The 20,902-nt window shown below is 46.0% G+C and overlaps 1 protein-coding gene across 6 annotated transcripts in view; it reads left to right on the top strand.

Annotated features, from left to right (window-relative positions):
• Window positions 1-20,902, top strand: part of Aff3 (ALF transcription elongation factor 3) — a 457,478-nt gene that overhangs the window by 398,697 nt on the left and 37,879 nt on the right. For all 6 annotated transcript variants that reach the window (NM_001413892.1, XM_039083846.2, XM_039083844.2 and 3 more), the window contains one exon: window positions 13,262-13,448. In NM_001413892.1, the coding sequence (NP_001400821.1) occupies window positions 13,262-13,448 (187 nt within the window). The remainder of the gene's footprint in view (window positions 1-13,261; window positions 13,449-20,902) is intronic.

The following is a 20,902-nucleotide window of genomic DNA, read 5'->3' as shown; positions in this document are numbered from 1 at the left end:
GGACCAATCCACTCCTCCAACAGTTGACTGTGCTACTAGAAGCCAAGGCCCAGGTTCTAGCCCCTGTCTGTTACGAACAGTGAAATGTATTTGACCTGGAGCAGACCCTTGATCCTCCACCCTGCCCTAAGTCATAGGCTTATTGAGAGTCAAGAGAGGGGCTTGGAATGCTTTAAAATAACTGTATGAATAGCGAAGCACACTCCCTGTTCGAAGGAAATAAGTTAGAAGAGAAAGCTAACAAGCAGGTAGAAGGAGTAAACGGATCTCAGTGAGGCTGCTTTGTGAAAGGCAGTCAAAGAGCTTGGGTAAATTTTTACCATCACCTGGATTCTAGTGTCCCCACGGGGCAGCTGTCTGGGGCTGCACTGTCTTGGGAGCTAAAAACATACAGAAATTAACTTCAGAACCCTATAAATAAGTCGGGAGTGGCAGGGTATCTAATGGGACATGCTGTAAATGTTGCACCTGCCGGAAGGCACCAGAGCTGCACCTCAAAGGACAGCCCCTTTCTTCATGGACCATTTTACTGGGCATGGGGCTGATGGGACTCATGGCCCTTGAATTTGTCCTTCAGCATGACTTTTCTTCTACAAACAAACCCAGGGTACAACCCAGAGGACAGTTGGAGAGAAGCTCGGGAGAGCAGTAAGTTACCACAGCCCACAGTCTCTCAGCACCTTGTTGTCTGCTGGTGACTGAGGAATGAGCAGAGACATTCCGGGGCTGCTCTTCTAACAGTTGCAAGATTGAGGACGAATGGGCAGATAAAGACGAACAGCCATGTTGTCCTTAAGAGTAGGTCGGACGAAGCACTTTAAGGTTGTCTGTCCATGTGACACCACCTGCTCTGGACAGCTGGTGTGTGACCCAGCCCAGGCCTTCAGCATGGCCTCCTCTCACCCCTGCCAGCATGGCCTCTCACCCGCTCACCTGGGATCACCCACATCCTTAGCCTTCTCTGCCAGGGGACGAGTTGTACTAGCAGGTCCCAGCTCTCTGACACCACACAGGTCCCAGGCTACATCATAGTACCCGTCACCACAGCCAGAATACTGAGTTCTCCCTTGAAGCGTCACTGTAGACAAAAACGAGTTTTTTAACATCACCTAAGGCAAGGAGTGCAAATTTATGTCACCACAGACAGCTGCTGCTTCTTGGCCCCATCTCTCAAATAGCTCCTAGGACAGGAGGGGAATACAGTGCTGACCTTGTTCAGTAAGTCAGGAGGTGCCATGACTTTAGCCAGCCCAGGACACTCAGAGATGAGGTGTGCAGGGGCTAGCCCAACTTCCTCTAGGGCCTTCCCCCATCTTGAATCACAGTTCAACGTATGTCTGTCATGTTTTCTTCCCGGTAGTGAGTACAGGGACCCCCCCTCCCGAGGGCCCACCGCAGGGGCCATGGGGCTCAACATAGTCACAGAAACAGTTAAATGGAGGCTTCTCAGACAGACCTTACTTACTGAATAAATAGTATTTTACACATTCCAAAATGTGTTTTAGAATGTTTACGTGTTCCAAACATTGGTCACGTGTTCCAAAAGAAGCATAGCTACCATCCACGTGGATTTCTTTTAATGTTTAAGACATTATCAATGTGCCCTAGTCAGTTTGCCTCATAGAGGGTCATGGGAGACTTCAGGATGAGATATTGGACCTGATGCTGCCTCTGCGGCACAATCAAGGATAGAGTTAAAATAAAATAATAACAATTTAAAAAAAACTCCCTCCCAAAATGAATGAGTGGCAAAGGTTTGTGAATTCGCAAATACAGTCATAGAATATTTATAAAGGTTGAGGGAAAAGAGGATGCTAAACTACAAGGAGTAAGCCAAGCCATGGTACTCCCTGAATGAGTGACAGGAAGCAGAGATTACTGAAATAAGTCTGGGGCATTTGGAAGTGAGTCAGCAAAATTACTGTTGAAATTCACCCAAATCTACAGAAAGAAATGGATATTCAAACACGGCAGGCACTTAGAACCCTAGGTAGGAATGGTACATTTAAAACGTTATGTTATCCGTAAAGACCATCAACGAGCCCAGGAATGTTTGGGGAGAGAGCCAAGGAATGTTCGCACCTTCTTGTATTTTCCCCTTTATTCCTGATGTGCTGGACTACATACAGGCATTTGCCCAAATGAAAGTAAGAGTATACAATATAACCCAGAGCCCCAAACCATAGCTCTTGTGTCTTGGTCCATCAGGATGACAATATCCCTCACCGCATTCTAAGGAGAAAAGCCTGCAACACAGTAACAACACAAGGCTATCCCAGAACACAAGAGCATGTGTTTCCTAACAAGTACTATTTGTCAAATGGAGGCTCCATGAACCCAAGGCTCTGATCGACACTCTGAAACTCAAAAATGTTTTGTCACTGTTGAGGCAGATTCCCAAGCCCTGGTGCCAGACTCACCAGCAAGAACACTTAAAGGAAACAAACCCAAGGATGACCAGGGACCCAGAGGTGACATCTCTGCTCTCTAGTATCTGAAAACTAGTGGTCCGGCCTTAGCCCCCAAGCTCTTCTCACCCTGGCATATGGACACAGCCTCGAATTCTCAGCAGGACTCTGCACGTGGCTCGGTGGCCTGAGCCACATCTCTGGACTTGGTGGCTTATGTCAAAAAAAAATCCCAGCTGCTCCAATAGCATAATTCATGTCCACATTTATGGACTGTATTACTGAATTTCTTTGCTGTCAACTTCTATCCTCCTCTAAGGCCAGTAGAAGGTTCTGGAGCCCTTTGGGGCCTGGTCAATGCTATATAAGTCTACTTTATGGCTTTTGCCTCCACCCAAGCCATACCCAGCTTCCACCCACTGTATGGGAGCCATGCTGCTGGCGGCTGCACAACACCTCTTCTGTGTTCTCCCACAGGAGCTCCCATTCCTTCCAGGGTCCACATTCCCCCTTGCTAACCTTCATCCCCATCTTGTCCTTTTTTAAAACCTCAGTACAGCAGCATCCCATAGTGAAAAAAAGTAATCCACATAAGTACCTGGTCTAAGATTTGATCTAAAAGCTGTTACTAAGCATACATTTAGAAAGTAAAAAAAAATGAAAATGGTGCTGATCACCCGCAAGAGGGGTGTGGTGTGCCGAGAGGTGACATGACCATCCCAGGCAGTTCCACTACCACTAAAAGATAGTTGAGCATAGCCTTCAACTCAGGAAGTTTGTAACAGCATCATAAAACCTGGACATATGTATACATAAGGGTCCCAAAAAGAGTGGAGAAAGTGTGTGAGGCTGAAAAACTGGTTCAGAAGGTATTCAAAATGAAGATGAATTATTTGAAAGTTTTCAATTTTTACAGAACAAATAAGCCTATAGGTTCCAGCAGCCAAATGAACCCCAGGTAGGCTGAAGCCAAGGAAACCCAGGTAGAGGCACATGAGTTGGTTGCTGTTCACATTGCTAGACAAAACACATGACAAAATGAGCTTAAGATTAAGAAAGGAAGGTTCATCCTAGCCTGTAGTTTGAGGGAACAATCATCCATTGGTAGCAGGGGAGGTACAGTAGAGAGATTAACTGCAGTTACAGAAGCAGGAAGATGAGGCAACTGATCATAGTATGTCCATAGGAAACAGATGAATACTCCCCCAACCCCCTTTATTCAACCCAGGGCCCACATTCCGCATGCATTTTCTCTCCTTGACCCTTCTGGAAACTCCTTAGTACATGCCCAGAGTTGTGTATATAGCAACAGTCAGACAGCACAGCACAATCCAACTTCCAACAGCACATGGCTAGTGGTGTGTATACAGCAACAGTAAGACAGCACAGCATGGGTTGGGGATTTAGCTCAGTGGTAGAGCACTTGCCTAGCAAGCGCAAGGCCCTGGGTTTGGTCCCCAGCTCCAAAAAACAAAAAAACAAACAAACAAAAAAAGACAGCACAATCAAACTTCCAACAGCAGAAGACCTGAGCCTAGATGTGCATCATAGTGGTTAGAATGTTTCCCTAGCATGTGTGAGGCCTTGGCTCACAGCCCAGCACCACATAATCCTGCAGTGGTGTCATATGCCTGTTTTCCCAGCACTCAGAAGTCAGAGGCAGAAGGACCTGGAGATCAAAACCATCCTCCTTAGCTGTACAATAAGTCTGAGGCCTGCCAGGGCTACATGAGACCCTGCCTTTTAAAAAGGTAGTTTTTAAACAGTAAGAGACAATTCCAAGCATGTCAGGGAAACAGAGTCATTTCAGGGACACTGGACTCCGAAACCTGGAGGCCTCACTTAAGTGCTAGAGGAAGAAAACTGTCCATCAGCCATTCTGTATGCAGAGAAATACTTCTGGAATGGCAGATACTTCATAAGGAAAACCAGCACATTCGGCTCAATGAGGGAAAAAGGGACCTTGATATACACAGAAAACAACATATTTACATAGAAGCATGATTACATGATTATATTTCATGCATCTATATAATGAATTATAGTCATTTTAATTCCACATTTCATCTTGTAGATTTTATAAGTTGCATCTGATAGTTGAAGCAACATTAGAAATACCATTCCCCTGATTTGAGTATTACATAGTAGACATATGTATTGAAACATCATCATGCAGTTCATAAATATGTACAAGTATCAGGTTATTTAATTTTTTAAAAACTAAAATTAAATAAAAAAAAAGAGGTAGCAATATTAGTGCTGAGTAATGTGAACTTAAAAGCAAACTGATTCCCAGGGACTGAGCACAACATGACAAGGTAATAAACACCTCAATTCCCAAGAGAGGTTAGCACCAAATAACAGAAGAAAGAGAAAGAAAATCTAAAAGTATTCAAGATCTGGAGACATGACTCAGTCATTAGGAGCACTTTCAGAGGTCTTTCAGAGGACCCAGGTTTGATTTCAAGCACCCATAGCTTGCAAGCATCTGTAATTCCAATTCCAGGGGATCCCATACCCTCTTCTGGCCTCTGAGGCCACCAAACATGTGCATAATACATACATGCAGGCAAAACACTTAAACAAAATAAAAAGAATTTTTAAGTGTTTAAGAAGTTTGAATGTATGACAATTATCATACAACTTAGTCATCATATTCCTTAACATTAGTCACAGAGAAATGGATATTTACTTCTGCACAAAACCCTATACAAAACCACTGATAGCAACTTTATTTTTAATAACACTAGAAACAATCAAAATGTCCCTCCATGGGTAGATGGTTAAATGACCATGGAATACTACTCAGTATATATGCTCAGTAACTTGGATGGGTCTCAGAACATGTGGTGATTGTATTTTTAAAGTGATACACCCATAGGTAAGGTGACTGGAATAAATCTGATCTTTAAAAGGACTTAGACTATATAAAGTGTACTTTACAAAACAACATAGTTTTAGAGGTGAGAACAAATCAATGATTGCCAGGAATTGGCACAGCTCTAGCAGAGGCAGAGAAGAAGCCATGGTTCTTAGATAGAGCTTAGTGATGGCTCCTCCATGTGTTGGCAGGAATCCAAGCATGTGAAACAACCCAGAGCTGCACCCACACTGTGCCATTGCCATTTTCTGGTTTAGGACAACCCAGAGCTACACCCACACTGTGCCATTGCCATTTTCTGGTTTGCTATGTTGATCCATCTTATTACCTAAGATATAACCACTGGGGAAAACTGGGCCAAGGACACATGGAAGATCACTACTATTTTCCAGTGACATACTAATTATCTCAAAATGCAATATATATATATATATATATATATATATATATATATATATATATATACACACACACACACATACACATATATTATGGAAGTCATATATATAATATGTGGAAGTCAGAGAGATGTCCCAATGATTAAAAGGAAGAGCTAAGAGCTTGGTTCTCAGCACCAGAACACAGCTGCATGTAATTCCTTCTTTAGAGAATTCAAGGCCTTCTGGCCCTGTGTGCACCAATAGACACATGGTACTGATACATCACACACACAAATAAGAAAATAATATTAATTTTTTTAAAGGCAGGCCATGAACAATAATTTGTTGTGCTTGCCTGCTTATCTGAATCCCTGTGAAATTATAGCTGAATATCTCTCAGTCTGACGGCTCTAACTGGAGCCACTCACACTTTCAAAGTACTTACCGGTTATCAACTATGATTTTCAGTCCTGTGCCCTGGCCTACAGGTGTTTTTTTAATGCTACAATGCAATGAACCCTGTTGTTAAAACTTCATATTAGTATTTTCAAATCAGGAGAATTGATACAACCATTGGGACAGGGGGTTTCCTCTGGAAGGTCTAAACATCTTATACCACTGGCGTCTCACAATTATATATCAGAGAGATTGTGGGGACAGGGGCACATTAAGCTCTTCAAGGTCCTCCAGCCTTACAACTTCCCCATTGGCGAGCCCAGGGTCCAGGATTATGCCACTGGACAATAGACAACCTGCCTGTACTCTTCTATGCAGTTTGTCTTCTATGTTGGCCTTTCCATTTTCAACCTGTAGGTAAATAGAAACCTAGTGGAATCCTAGGCATCCCCAAAGTATCAAAAACAGACAAACTGTGGGGGAGGGGTATGTACATCTCTTGAGCTGCTATCATAGCTACATTTATTTGGGATCTGTTTATGGTAGATCTTCTTATGATCCAGATCATCCAATGATTCCATCCTCAACAGAGTCAGGAGCTCAATGAACAATGTGCTAGAGAAACCCAGAGGAGAAAGTATTGGTTACATCCAGGGCATTGGAGAAAGCTCGACAAGAGCTTGTATCACTGTGTCTCGGTCCTCAGAGAAGAGTAAAAGGGAGAACCAGAAGAAAGGGAGAAAGGACTTCTGACACAGGATATAGCATGTGCAAAGCCAACAGCTTGCATGGGGCACAGCCCAACAAGATGGTGAAAGATGAACACTGGTCATGGTACAGGGACAGACACATCAAAATGGAGCTGGAGGCTTGCTAGTGACACAAGAGTGGGGATCATCAAAAGTCATGCAAAATACAGAAGTTGCTCCCTGGGGAATGAAAATAAACAAGATTTGGTATAAACCTGCAGTGCTATCAGTTTAGATCTGGGAAGGGTATCCTGTCCACAGTGAAGTGCTTCAGCCTGCTTGCTCAGCTCACTTCCAATATGAGGAAACTTTAGATCAGCTGCTCTCAGTGGAGATGTTAACCCTGAGGGACTACCATCACCCAGGCCCTAGTGGTGGCTTGCAAAGGACATGTTTGTCAAGTTCTTACAGAGTCCTTGAGAAAGTCACTAGCCTCTGGGTCTATAGCTTGTACCTCAGGATCCCCTCCCTTGTCATTTGTCCCTAGGAAGCTGTGACAGCTTGGGGGCATTTATTCAGGGAGGCTTGAGACCTTGAGTCTTAACTGTGAGGTCTGGGAGGTGTCTTTTGCATTCAGCATCTATGTAGACTCGGCCTGGGCCAGATTCTAGAGGAGGGGATGTGTCAATGTGGACTAAGGCAGGGATTTGGCAAACACATCCCCCAGAATGCCGGGCATCTCTCAAAGGTGTGTTTGAAATATTTGAGTCCGGACATTCACAACACCAGCAGACCAGTTCATGAAATCAACAGAAAGCAGAAACAAACTCTCCTGGGGAGCCTGTTTACGTTATAGTAATGGAATTTATAATTCATTTTAGAACACATTCTCTGAAAGGAAAAAGTCTTGAGAATTGGAAGAGAGCATGAGGTGCTGGATCCCTTTCACGTTTGTGTTGCTAGAGCCAGGAGACCGTAACTTCATGAAAATGAGATCTGGTTTGTCAACATCAATTAAATCACTGATGGGGGCTCTCCATTTATTTATTCATTCTGTAATTGCCTGTGGATACTCAACTGTGCCAAGCTGTGCTAAGCTTGGTGACCCAAAGACTTTGCTTTTAATTTGGAGGGGCTTTGTTTGGTTTGGTTCTGTTTGGGGGAGGCTGGTGTTTGGGTTTTTGTTTTGACCCAAGCCAGCCTAAAACTTGTGATCCTCCTGCCTCTACCTCTTGAGTGTTGGGGTTCCGGGTGTATAACACCCATCCAGCAGATACAAAGATGATTCCATAATTTCAGATACATTTTATGTCTTCAGAGTCAGTGTCTCCATGCTCTTCCAATAGGATATGGTCCAGACCTTAGTAGATAACATAAGAAGCACACAAAGTTGTATTGTCGTGCCAACCATCTGTGTAATCAATTCAGAAAAACTTCTCCTGTGTCAACCTTTTTTTTCACATGTATGTGTGTTTACACACATAGGGTATATGTTTGTGTGTGTGTGTGTGTGTGTGTGTGTGTGTGTGTGTGTGTGCTTGCTTGTGGAGGTCAAGGCTGACATTGAGTAGCTTCCTTGATAGATCTTTATCTTACTTTACTGAAAATAAATGGGTCTCACTGACCACTGAACCTAGAGATTGCTAGTTTAGCTGATTGATCTAGTTAGCTTGCTAGAGGATGCCAGCCCTGCCTCCCAGGTGCTAAGATTACAGGTAAACCATGGCACCTTCCCGGCTTGTAGATGGATGCTTGGAGAGCCAAACTTGGCAAGTTTAGACCTTCTAGTCTACTTTTCAAAGCATCCCTAGTAAGCATAGCACCCAGGTGTGTGCTGGCCTTTTCCTTTGGGGATTCTAAGTGTAAGCCTATGATTGCCTTTCAAGAAGGTCTTTCTGACTTTTTCCTCCTGAATTCTGTGACTCTAAAACCTTCCTCGATATTCTGAGCCAATTCTTCTTTGAGTGTTCATCTGTAGGAGTGACCATCCCTTTGTCTATAACCCCCCAACCCAATGCCAGCCTGGCCCCGGCATAGCTGCATGCTATGGGCAAGAGAAGTCACTGGCTGCTGGCCAGGGTGACCAATGGTTCCCCAGGGATGCATGCAAAGGCCACTCAGCAGAACCTTCCCTGCTGGAGAACAGGATTCAATGGTTAGATCTCTCAGCCTGATATCCAGAGGAGTCCTTCTAAGCACTCCCTAGACATAGGTGTTTTCTCTCCTCAGATCAGATGAACATGAATACCAAACGTTCTTCTGCTTCCTCTGGGACTACATCCAGATACATTCCTCTATAGCTGAAGGCAGTGTTGATTGTTAATGTATTAATTCTATGAACACTACCAACCATAGAGCCTCGGCTGTGTACCCTTGTGATAACTTCGCTACCGACACCCAGCATCTCCAGAGGACAAGTCACAAGCCCAGGGGAAGATTCAAACTGAACATTTCGCATGCATTTTCTACTGAGTACATGGTGCTGTCACACCCCACCATTAAACCCAAACTTCGGAGTCAAACACCCGTCATAAATGGACTGTCTGTGCCTTCACTCCTGATCCCAGACGTATTGTGAATCTCTCAGCTCTTACAAGCCAAGTGTGAAGAAAAATCTGTGCCCTTGGTTCTCCCAGGTTTTTTTTTTTTTTTTTTAGTAGTTATGCCAGTAAAATTTCCTTTTAAAATACATTTGTTTATTCAGGGTAGAGAAACATAGCTGTGCAAGGCTTTTCTACCAACCTACCTCAGACCATTGTGTTTGCACTGTCCTGGGCTGTTGTGTCTCGTTCTTGAAGAGGGGGTAGTGACAGAGGAAGGCAGCCTGTGGCTGTGTAACGGGCACACCCCTAGACATGAAAGCTCCTCTTTTCAAAAGACAGTGCCTCACCCTGTGGTACAGGCCACAAGGAGTTCCACCCACGCTGAGGCCTTGGCTGCACTTGCAAGGTCTACGTATGAATCCAAACACTTATGTGCACTTACTGAGGGCATTGACCACGGTTTTATAGAGCCACTCAAAATCATCTTTATTTCCTTGTCTTCAGACGCACAGTAGCAGTTCTCAACCTTAATGCTGTGGGCCTTTAGTACAGTTCCTCAGGTCCTGGTGATCTCCAACCTCAAAATTACTTCATTGCTACTTCATAACTGTAATTGTGCTACTGTTGTAGACTGCAGTGTAAATATCAGTGTTTTCGGGTGATCTTAGGGGACCCCTGTGAGAGGGTGGCTTGGCTCCCTCCCCAAAGTAGTCATGATCCAGGGGTTGAAAGCCACTGCTCTAGAACATGGTAAAGAGTTTGCCTTCCCTTGCTCCCTGTTTCCACCATCTCCTTAATGAGGAAAATGCTTCTGGATCATGTGTAGCTTGTGGTTTTGTTGGTTTTGATTTGTGTGTGTGTGTGTGTGTGTGTGTGTGTCTGTGTCTGTGTCTGTGTCTGTGTGTCTGTGTATGTGTGTGTCTCTGTGTGTCTCTGTGTGTCTATGTGTGTCTATGTGTGTCTATGTGCATGTCTGTGTCTGTGGTATGTGTCTGTGTGTGTGTGTCTGTGTGTGCCTGCATGTATGTGTCTCTATATGTGTGTCTGTGTCTATGTGTCTCAGTGTGTATATGTCTGTGTGTGATTGTGTGTGTGTCTGTGTCTATGTGTCTTTGTGTGTATATGTCTGTGTGTATGTGTGTGTGTGTCTCTGTGTGTGTGTCTGCATATGTCTGAGTGTATGGGTGTGTCTATGTGTGTATGTGTATGTCTGAATTGTGTGTATCCGAGTATATGTGTATCTCTGTGTGTATTTGTGTGTGTGTGTGTGTGTGTGTGTGTGTGTGTGTGTGATATACCGCATCCTGTCTCTCTGCTGTGGCAGGAGTGGAAGCACCAGAGGAGGCAGGGCAAAGTCTGAAATGGAGAGTCCATAATGGATCCCGATCTTCACTCTAGGCACCTAGCTGATGCTTACCACTGGGAGAAGGAATAGGAACTGAGGTTCCAAGGTCTACCTTTTCCCTCAAGGTGCCATCATGCCAGGCAGAGAGGGGGAGATGGAGCCCAGGATGAGTGGAATCCAGTCTGATTGGGAGCGAGGGCCAGGTGTACTGGAGGGGCTGGAGGAGAGAAAGCCTTCCTTCCTTGGTAGCATCTCTTTAGTGGAAGGCCTTCCCCTCGTCAATGCTTAACAAAGCAGTTCTTTGAGGCAATCCTTGCTTGTTCATATTCCTTTATTTCATAGAGGATGTAAACACATACAATTTATTTGGGATGACTCAGGGATTATATACCTTTTGGGGGGAAGGAATACCCAGGAAGGGAATGCTATCTTGATGCCACATTAGCATGGAGAAGAATTCCAGGTGCTACACCTTGTGACTGAGTGCCCGTGGTGATCCTCTCAGTGGGGTGTCATGGTTACAAGTTCCAGACCAGGTACAGAGAGTTAGGGAATGGCTAACTCCACTCTTACTGTTCTCAAATCTCTGAGATTCCTGGGATTTGAGCTCATTCAACATTACCAGTACTTATGCCTGGCTGGTAGCATGGTGCCACATGCTCTGTGTGTGTATGTGTGTGTGTGTGTGTGTGTGTGTGTGTGTGTGTGTGTGTGTGTGTGTGTGTGTCTGTCTGTCTGTCTGTCTGTCTGTCTGTCTGTCTGCCCCAGTGTTCTAGGGGGCCAACCAAAAAAAAAAAAAAAACTATTAGTGTGAATCCCAGATGTTCATGTTAGCTGAATACACACACACACACACACACACACACACTTCCATTCAGCCAACTAAGAGGTAGATTTTCATCCTTAGGAAAAAAATATATTTTAGTCCTTTGAGCATGAACTATCCCTTCTCCTCTCCATCTCAAAATCTAAAATCTTTCCTTGATACCAGACACCAATGACAGAATAAAGACAAAAATCTCTGCAGCTGACACAATGTGTGAGCCTGCAGTTGGCTGATGTTGAAGGATTCGGGCAGATAGTATCCGTGGATGGACCATGCATGGCGTTGGCAGGAAGGAGTGAAAAACCAATGGGGTTGTTTATGCTTGGACTCCAATCTCCCCTAGCTCTGCTGCTATCCAGAAAGGTGCTTTTTAGTGCCAGAGTCCCCAAGATGGCTTCTTTCCTATGGCTTCTATAAGAGAAGCAGAGACTCCAGTTTGTTCCTCCTCCCAGCCTCCACAAAGAGGAATTTATGAGATTACCCTTAGACAAATTTCTGAGATTTGAGGAATGGTTGAAAGGGGTCCTATACCATGTCCAGTCTCCCTGGCACTTGACACCATAAGGAGCACAAAGGCAGCACCTACAGTGGAGGTCAGTCCTGCCGAAGCGGTGGTCACAGTTGGGAAGTGGCCAGCAACTCTTTGCTGACTCAACTCTTCAAAAGCGACCAGCACTTTTCTGAGTTTAGAATTTAACCTAAGAGGGACACCTCCGCCTGGAAAGGGTTTAATAACCTGTGAGCACTAACATTTTCTTTTTGCCTTATGCATTCTCTGATGGATGCGTGATGTCTGAATTTTTGTGGCTGGTGAATTACTATTTGAAAGTATGGGGGAGGCTAGAGAGATGGCTCAGTGGTTAAGAGCACTGACTGCTCTTCCAGAGGTCCTGAGTTCAGATCCCAGCAACCACATGGTGGCTCACAACCATCTGTAATGGGATCGGATGCCCTCTTCTGGTGCGTCTAAGGACAGTTACAGTGTGCTTATATATAATAAATACATAAATCTTGAAGAAAGTATGATCAGATTTTACTGTTGAAAATATAGGGTTGACGTGGCAGAGTCTAGCACATGTGTAATTATCAGGTGTCAGCCGATGCAGTTTCTATCCGTAGAGGAGTGACTTATTTTAACTGTTGTGAATGGTCATCAGTTCTTTCACGAAAGACTCCAGAGCAGCTGCTCACACACCATGCCAGTGCCCATAATGACTTCAGCACTGGACTCTACACTGGGAAAAAAAGAGTGAAGCAAGATGTCTAACTTTTGACAGTCCCCGGGTCGGTGGAAGCTTCCAGCAGCCATAAAGGCTCACAGCAGAACCCTGAGCCTTTCCTACAGTTTCCCCACCATTAGACATTTTCTTCTAAAGCAAAAACAGAGTTACTTTTGACGGATTGCAAAATATCCTGAGGTCTTCGAATTTTCTTGAACCCATGTGGGTTTTCGGAGTCCGAGATGCATTTGAAAATCCATTCTCAGAGCAGCAGCGACATTGAAATAAGCCAAGGACACCACAGCACCTCCCTCTAAGTAGCCACACATCAGACTATTGCCGGGCGGCGAGTGGGCACTGTTCGCTCTCAGTTTATTTCCGGGTCTTATTTTGTCTGGTTTTGGCTGCTCTGGGCCCTGATGGTTGTCCTGGGTCCAGGTCCCGTTTGACAGATGTGTGCAGTCTGTGCCTCCCCTTCCTTTCCTTTGCCAGGATAGCAGCCCGCTGATGTTTCCTGTTTGCTTACTTGGCTCTCTTTCCCTTTCCTTCTTGGGGGACCTGGTGGACTGGCAGCTCCGTGGTCCAGCAGACCAACTGTAGAGGTTCCGCGCCATCCAGCAAGGGCAGCAGCAGCAGCAGCGGCGGCAGCAGCTCCTCCAGCGACTCAGAAAGCACTTCCGGCTCCGACTCCGAGACGGAGAGCAGCTCCAGCGAGAGCGAGAGTGAGGGCAGCAAGCCTCCGCACTGCTCCAGCCCCGAGGTAGGCAGCAGCTGCTGGCTCCAGGCCATGGAGTCCCCAGCCCTGGCTTTTCATCCTGACTGCTTACCCCCACCCTCCCTCTGTTCCAGCCTGGAACAAGCTGTTCGGTTTAGGGTCCCCGCTCTATTCCCCACTGTGTCCTCTCCTCCCTGTCTCCTGATGACACTGCTTCCTTTCATATACAAAGCATCAACTTTTACTGTCAAAAAAAAAAAAAATCGCTGTTTGGCCTCCAGAAATCTCCACATATGCTATAAACATCACTGACAGGAAATAACCTACGGCTGGGGTCTCTCCCTCTCGGGGCATACCAGGCAAGAGAAGTTTGTCACTTGGGAAGTGTGAACCACCCGTAAATCACAGGCCAACGAGTTTTATGCATTGGGCATGCTTAGAATATTACCCTTCTGCAGTTTGTCACGGATCAGAAGAATGGGGCTATAAATATTAATAAAACCCCCTTTATTGTGTTTTCTTTGTGAAAATATAAAGGGGGAAATTAGCATCCACCTACAAATAATAATGAAACCTTTTACAGCTGTGACCGGTATCTAAAGGGAAGATTTAGGTGCCTCATATAAAAACATTATAAGGTAACAATAAAAACATTGCCGTTTCTACTTTCAGTGGAAAGGGGATATAAACGGTAATTCAGAGCCCAGAGATTCTTAGGTGAGGGCGGAGACCCCAGTCCTTAGACCTGTGGAGCCAAAAGGGTGGGCTCCGGTTTCTTTTTTTTTTTTTTTTTCTTTTTTGGTTCTTTTTTTCGGAGCTGGGGACCGAACCCAGGGCCTTGCGCTTCCTAGGTAAGCGCTCTACCACTGAGCTAAATCCCCAGCCCCGGACTTCGGTTTCTAAGCAGTGAGTAAAAAGTTTCCTCCTGAGACTATAAACAGTTGACATCACTGTTGATCGTGGAGTGAAAGGCTTTGTTCACACCCCTCTGTGACATCCAAGGGGCCAAATTACTAAATATGCAGACCCGCCCGTGGTGAAAAGGGAGCACTGTGTAGAGCACGGCGTAATCCCGACGTCATATCGACGTCATCCTGGCGCCACACGTGGAAATAGTTACGTCCCGGTTCCAGGTTCACAGAGGGTTCCCCACGCCCCTGCCCAGTTTTGTTTTTTCTGTCCACACAGCCTTCTTCCCTCCTCAGCACCTCTCTGCTTCAGGGCAAAACATCATTCATCCTAAAATTAGCCTCCTCCCCAGTGTTGTCTCACCTCTCCACCAAGTGCTCTCCTGCCTGCCCAGCTTTCTGTGCGTCTCTGTGTCTGCCTCTGTCCATACACATAAGAGCAAAGGCCTCAGCAGCGCTAACCGATTCACTTTAACCTGGCTCTTCCCAGAATCTAAGTCATGATCCCACCCTCGTCATTCGTGTATGCATTCAGTATCACTCAACAAGCATTTGTGGACCAGCGGTCACAGTGCTCCATGTTGGCCTGGGAATGTCTGCCCAGAGCTAACATTCCCATGGGGAATGTTATTTGAAACAGAAAAATCCAGGAATTAAGAGAATAAGATCCAGGAGGTAATTGGACTTTATTCATGTCCACCTTGTACTGCAGTTTTTTTGAGAGAGTTCAGAATACTGAATGATAAGAAAGAGCGTAGCTGGAGTCGGAATCACGACCAGAGTATTTGCCTGTGTGCACCAAGCCCTGGGTTCAATCCCCATTGCCAGAAAGGAAAAGGGGAGAAGGAAGGAGCATAAAAAAGATGAAAGACAGTACTGGATCCCAGGACGGTGCAGGAGCTGGGGGTGGGGGTGACCAGATGGGGTCCATCAAGTGCCTTCTGTCCAGGTTCCTCTTTATGACGTCGCTGGTTAAAATCACAAGTGACAAGTCCTGGTTTTACATTGAAACTCGCATCCTGGGGCTCCTGGGTTTCCTAGGGTTTTGCTTGAGAGCAACAGGCCACCGGAATTTCAGGAGATGGATGGAGGCTCTTGTTCCTTTCTCAGAATCTCAGAGGTCCCTGGCCAAAGAGGGGAGGACCTCTGAAGTTTAAGTTCTTAGGGAGCATGCAAGGTGTCCACTTCCTTGTCTGTATAGAGAGAAGGCAGACACTGAGTTATGCATTAACCACACTACTCTGTGTCCCTGTCTGCCGGCAAGGGACATGTACTCATTGGAATAAGAGTCAGGTTCTTTGAGCATTTCCCCCCCCCCCAAGTTTGCATAGACACGTTATGGGGGTTAGGGTGGGGGAATAGTTTGTAGGTAGACAAACATTGCAGTGTTAGGTAGCAGCAAGACTCTGCATCCCTGACGTGGCTGGTCTGGACCACCTGTCAGACAGCATGGAGCCCTATATTACAAGCCTCTCATGAGAGGTCAGCTCCAATAGCCACACTCCTCAGTCCACCCCTCAGACACACTTACACTGCCTCAAAGCAAACAGCCTTGGCCCTCACTTCTCTTCCAGACCACCTTTCATGGGAGTAAAGGAAGCAGAAGCATTCGTGTTCTGGTGTATGTAAGATCTCCTTCCAGCAGTGCTTAGAAAACCCGTGCCCCACCAAGACCCCTAAGAACTGTTCTTTATGAATACGGTTGTGGAACAACACTTCCATGTACGGATCACTGCAGCATGGCCGGACTAGGTTGTCGAGCCCACACAGGAGAGCCCACCAACATGCACATCACTGTGAATTGCCTCTGGGCTGGCCTATGCTGCACTAATTTTTCAGTCGGTTTTTCTCTCAGAGGCTTTCCTGGCATTGGGCATGGGCTCATTCATGCCATTGCTTCTCAGGGTTGGAAGCTGCCTTTGCTGTTGCCACACTGACAGCACACAGGGTTCCCTGGCCCGGAGTGGCCAGAGTCCCTGTAGAAAGACCCTGGTCACATCCTATGAGTTCTTGGATGGAGCAGGTTAACTCTTCTTATATTGGATAGTCCCCCTCCCCTGACCTAGATACTGTGCTAAACCTTTTTTCCCCCTTGTGGCTCTTCCCTGGTGGATCTGACCAATGCAGATCTTCAAGGAAGACTCGGACAGAAACCAGGTGTTAGAAAAGAACAATGCAGATTCCCCTTTGCAACCAGCAAGAGCGCGCAGCATTTTCATCCTGCTAATGGCCGCTCAGCCTCTTGCTAATCGCCTCTGGGGCGCGTGGCGGTGTGTACTGTGAAAGAGGAGATGAAGTGAGGGTGTGCATGGAGACCTTGTATGTGAATCGGGCAGAAGACTAATCAGGGGAGAGAGCTGCAGCCCTGCATACAAGGCAGGGAACCTCCAGGAAACAGACACCACAAAGTCAGGGCAGAAACCTCAGTAACACCTCGGGAGATGGGGCATCACCAGCGCGTGGTTGTGGGATAGGATTTGAAGTCCCGGGCTTTGTCTTCCCCTGATTACTTGTTATTTGAGATTCCATGACCAGAGTGGTCTCTCCTCTACTGTGCTAGCTTCCGCTGTAGCACTCCTCCCTCATCCGTGAGGAACAGAGGTATATGTAGTTCTTTTGTTGAGAGCAGAAGCGTAGCCATCAAGCTCCCAGACCTGGCATGACTGTTGCAAGGCAGTTAAAAGGACAGGGCCCTAGCCCAAACGTGGTGTGGATGATGTTGAAGCTACGAGCCACACACCCAGGAAGCAAACACCCAAAGACTATGCTGTCTGGTGTAATAGAGGCCACAGACATTGTTTGCAAGAGTCACGTTTTGTCTAAAAAAAAAGTCTATCTAAAACTCTCATTTTAGGTTCAGGGTTGACATTTCAATCTTTTGACCGAGATCCCTTACAGAAGGCTACTCTGAGAGTCCTGGAGGAGGGAGGCAGCCTGTGCCTAGAACATTTCCACATACTACACACCTCTATATACCTGATAGTCAAGTATGAGGTAGTCCTGCCTGGGCAAGCAGCCTTGTCATATCACAGAGCCTTTCCAAAGCCTCGACTACAAATTACAGAGAACATTTCTCATCTGTAAAGATTAAACTGGATGATCTATGCAAAGTGGGAGGCATTTTGTAGGTGCTCCTGCAATGATAAACGATTCCAGGTTGATGGCTCTTGAATGCCAGTCTGGGAATTCGGGTTTTGTCTAAGAGGCAATAGGAGGTTATTGTAGACCCTTGAGGAAGGGAATGTGATTTCGTGATGTGTTGAAAATGATACTTCACGCTGATTCATTCAGCTCTGAAGCACAAGAGGGGAAAAAATGACCCCAGAGTACATCTGGCAACGGGCCCATCCTAAATGTTCAAGATTCTACAGTTCACTCTCAGTGGTCCCACCCTGAAGTTCCAACATGACTCTTCACACACACAGCTGTGTTTGCCCCACACAAGAGCTGAGAGCTGTGGAAACCTGGAGGGCATGGGGACCAAACGCAGCACAAGTTAGCATGAGTTCTGCGCTCCGTCTAGCGGCCGAGCCCTCTCGGTTACACACATTGGTTCTGCGAGGCCCCTCCTGCTTCCACACAGCACTCCCTTGGGGACACCGAAACATGGCATAGAGCATTTAGGGGAAACAAACTCGGACAGCATGGATGATAGTCTTCAGATTAGCTTTCAAACAGCTGTACCTGCAACTCAGTTGGTAGACTGCTTGCCTAGCGTGCATGAGGGTTTGATTCCCAAGACTCTATAAACCCTCTATAGTAGGGCTCACATGGAACTCTAGCTCTTGGGAGGTGAAAGAAAGAGGGTCAGAAGTTCAAGGCCAACCAAGGCTATTTACTAAGTTCTGCTCCCTTTGGCAAGAACTGTTCTGTTCCTACCGCCCCCTTTGCTGCCACTGCACCCTCACCCAGTCCTCCACAGGCTCCTCTGCTTCTTTATCCTGAGAAGCCACCGAAACAAAGAAACAAACAGCAAAAAGACAGAGAACCACATGTAACACTCAGAAGTACCAGGAAGGTAATAACTTGAGTACCCCGACCCAGATGCTCTAAAATCTGCAACCTGCTGAACGCTGCCCTGAGGGCACTGGTGGGAAACTCCACACCAGAACACTCAGTTGTGTGTACACATTCAAACCGTGAACTTACCACCAAGGGGCAGGGATAGTTCTGCAAGTGAAGTGTTTGCTGCACGAGGGTGAGGGACTGAGAACCAGACCCACAGAAAGCCAGGCATGGTCACTCATGTCTGCAATCCTAGGCTTCCCACAGTGAGATGGGAAGGAGTCACAGGGAAATCCATGGAAAGAAGGAAGGAAGCCAGCTAGTCATCGGCAACAGAGACAACACTAGAGAGCCTGTGTCAAACAAGGCAGAAGATGATTACTGACACCTGAGCTTGTCTCTGGCTTCCACATGCATGCTTAGGCATGTACACACACACATACATACACACACACACACATGCACACACGCATGTACTCTCATGCAATCAGATATGTATAAAGTGTCGTGATTTCTACCCTTAGACTTGGGTTCCACCTTAAGTGATCTCATAATTATATATAAATATTCCAAAATCTAAAAATAACATAAAGCCCAAAGAGTCCTGGCCCCAAGCATTTGAATAAGGGAGACCTGGCAGATCTCATCTGCTAAGAGTGACCAGCAGGGTGTCCCTGCTCCCCACCACAGCTGAGGTGGGTGACACACTCGCTCCGTGTGATCGGAGGCTTCCCACCTCCAAGAGCCTTGTGCCCTCACCTCTTGTGGGCCTGTCTAGTACCCTAGTGTCTCCGACGCAGCCCTCCCCTTGCCCACTTCCTCTGAAACTACAGCCAAGCCCCAACTCTGCTGTCCATGTGCACCTCATTATGGGAAAATAAATGCGAAGGAGGGCACGACAGCAACACCTCTCTCTCTCACAGGGAAGAACCTGATTGACTCTGCCTCTAAGTGGAGGTCAGGGGTGTTGTTTGCCTGCTAATGTGTAAGGCCCAGTGCACCATCTCAATGATAGATGATTGGCAGATTGGTGACAGGTGAGTGATTGACAGGCAGGCAGGCAGACAGACAGACTGACCGACAGACAGACAGGAGGTAGATGATGAGTAAGTTAGGTAGATAGGTAGGCCAGCAAGTAGATAGATAGGTAGATTGACTGATCAATGATTGATAGATAGATGATAGATAGATAGATAGATAGATAGATAGATAGATAGATAGATAGATAATAGGTAGATAGGAGATGAGTAAGGTAGGTAGGTAGATAGGTAGGTGATAGACCTGACCAAGACAGACAAGCTTGTTCTAGGTCAGTAGTTCTCAGCCTGTGGTTCATGACCGTTTGGAGATGAAATGACCCTTGCCCATGGGTCACCTAAGACCATCAGAAAACATAGAAGTTTACTTTGTGATTCATAACAGTAGCAAGATTACAGTTAGGAAGTAGCAATGAAAATAATTGTATGGCTGGGGCTGGGGCTGGGGGGGTCACCACAACATGAGGAACTGCATTATAGGGTCACAGCATTAGGAAAGTCGAAAACTTACACTGTAGGCTCCTGTCTGGTCCCTGAAGTAGTGAATGCAGTGGATTCAGAGAAGAAAGACCAGAGAGGAAACATTAAGGCAATAATTTCTGTGAGTCTTCAAATGTTTGACCCATGTCATTCTCAGTCACAGTTTAGGAATCTGTGACTGAAGTTCCACTGCCTCTCAAGAGGCACCGTTCCTATTTATCTTATTAAATCCTAGCATTACAAACCTGAGCTTTTATTAGAAACCAGCATCCTCTGTGAAAGATTCATTTTTAGCCTCTTCGGAACATAAACCCTTACAGACTCAGCTCAAAACCGTAGACCTCTGTGGGGAGGAGTGTCAACCCAGCCTCTCCTATTCTGTTCCTGAGAATTCCGTGCACCCTCTGCATGAGCTGGTCTGTAGGTCAGAGTTTTAAAACTGTAACACCTATGATTTGCAGTAAGTTAGAAAAACTGCCTCAGGGAACAGTGTCTAAGTCTCCTGTGTCCAGACATTCCTGGCAGAGCTGACAGAAGCAGGCTGGGGGTGGACTCAGGTTGCCAGGGCCTACAGGGCACACCGGGCAGCTTTTTCAATATTGCTGCTCTTGTTTAATACCTGCAGCCTACTTGCTTCTCTGCATAAATTATTTGCTAATGAGGGAGGGGGCTTGGGTTCTGGGTTCAAAGATTTTTCCCAAAGGTGACAAAAAAAAAAAAAGAAAGAAAGAAAGAAAGGAAGAAAGAATGAAAGAAAGAACTTTTTAATGCTCAGGGCCTCCCAGATAAATTCACAAAATCTCAGATTTAATCTCAAATTTGGGCGTATATGTGCAAATATTCGTGGAATGCTCTATCTGGATACACATAACTGACTATAATACTTAGAAGTTCTAGGGGTGAGCCGGGGAGGTTCAGTGCTTTCCTGTTGGTTTGTTAAGTGGACTTGAAACTGCTTCATGGTTTAGGAGAAGCCAGGGGCTGGCTGGGCATCCTCTGTGCCAGCAGAGCGCTGCCCCACATACCTGTGTTTCTATTTTGTTTGTTGCCAGCCCATTCAATTTTCTTT

This window comes from Rattus norvegicus, chromosome 9 (genome assembly GCF_036323735.1).
Source record: "Rattus norvegicus strain BN/NHsdMcwi chromosome 9, GRCr8, whole genome shotgun sequence".
Taxonomy (NCBI): domain Eukaryota; kingdom Metazoa; phylum Chordata; class Mammalia; order Rodentia; family Muridae; genus Rattus; species Rattus norvegicus.
This window is presented reverse-complemented; position numbering and strand designations above follow the sequence as displayed.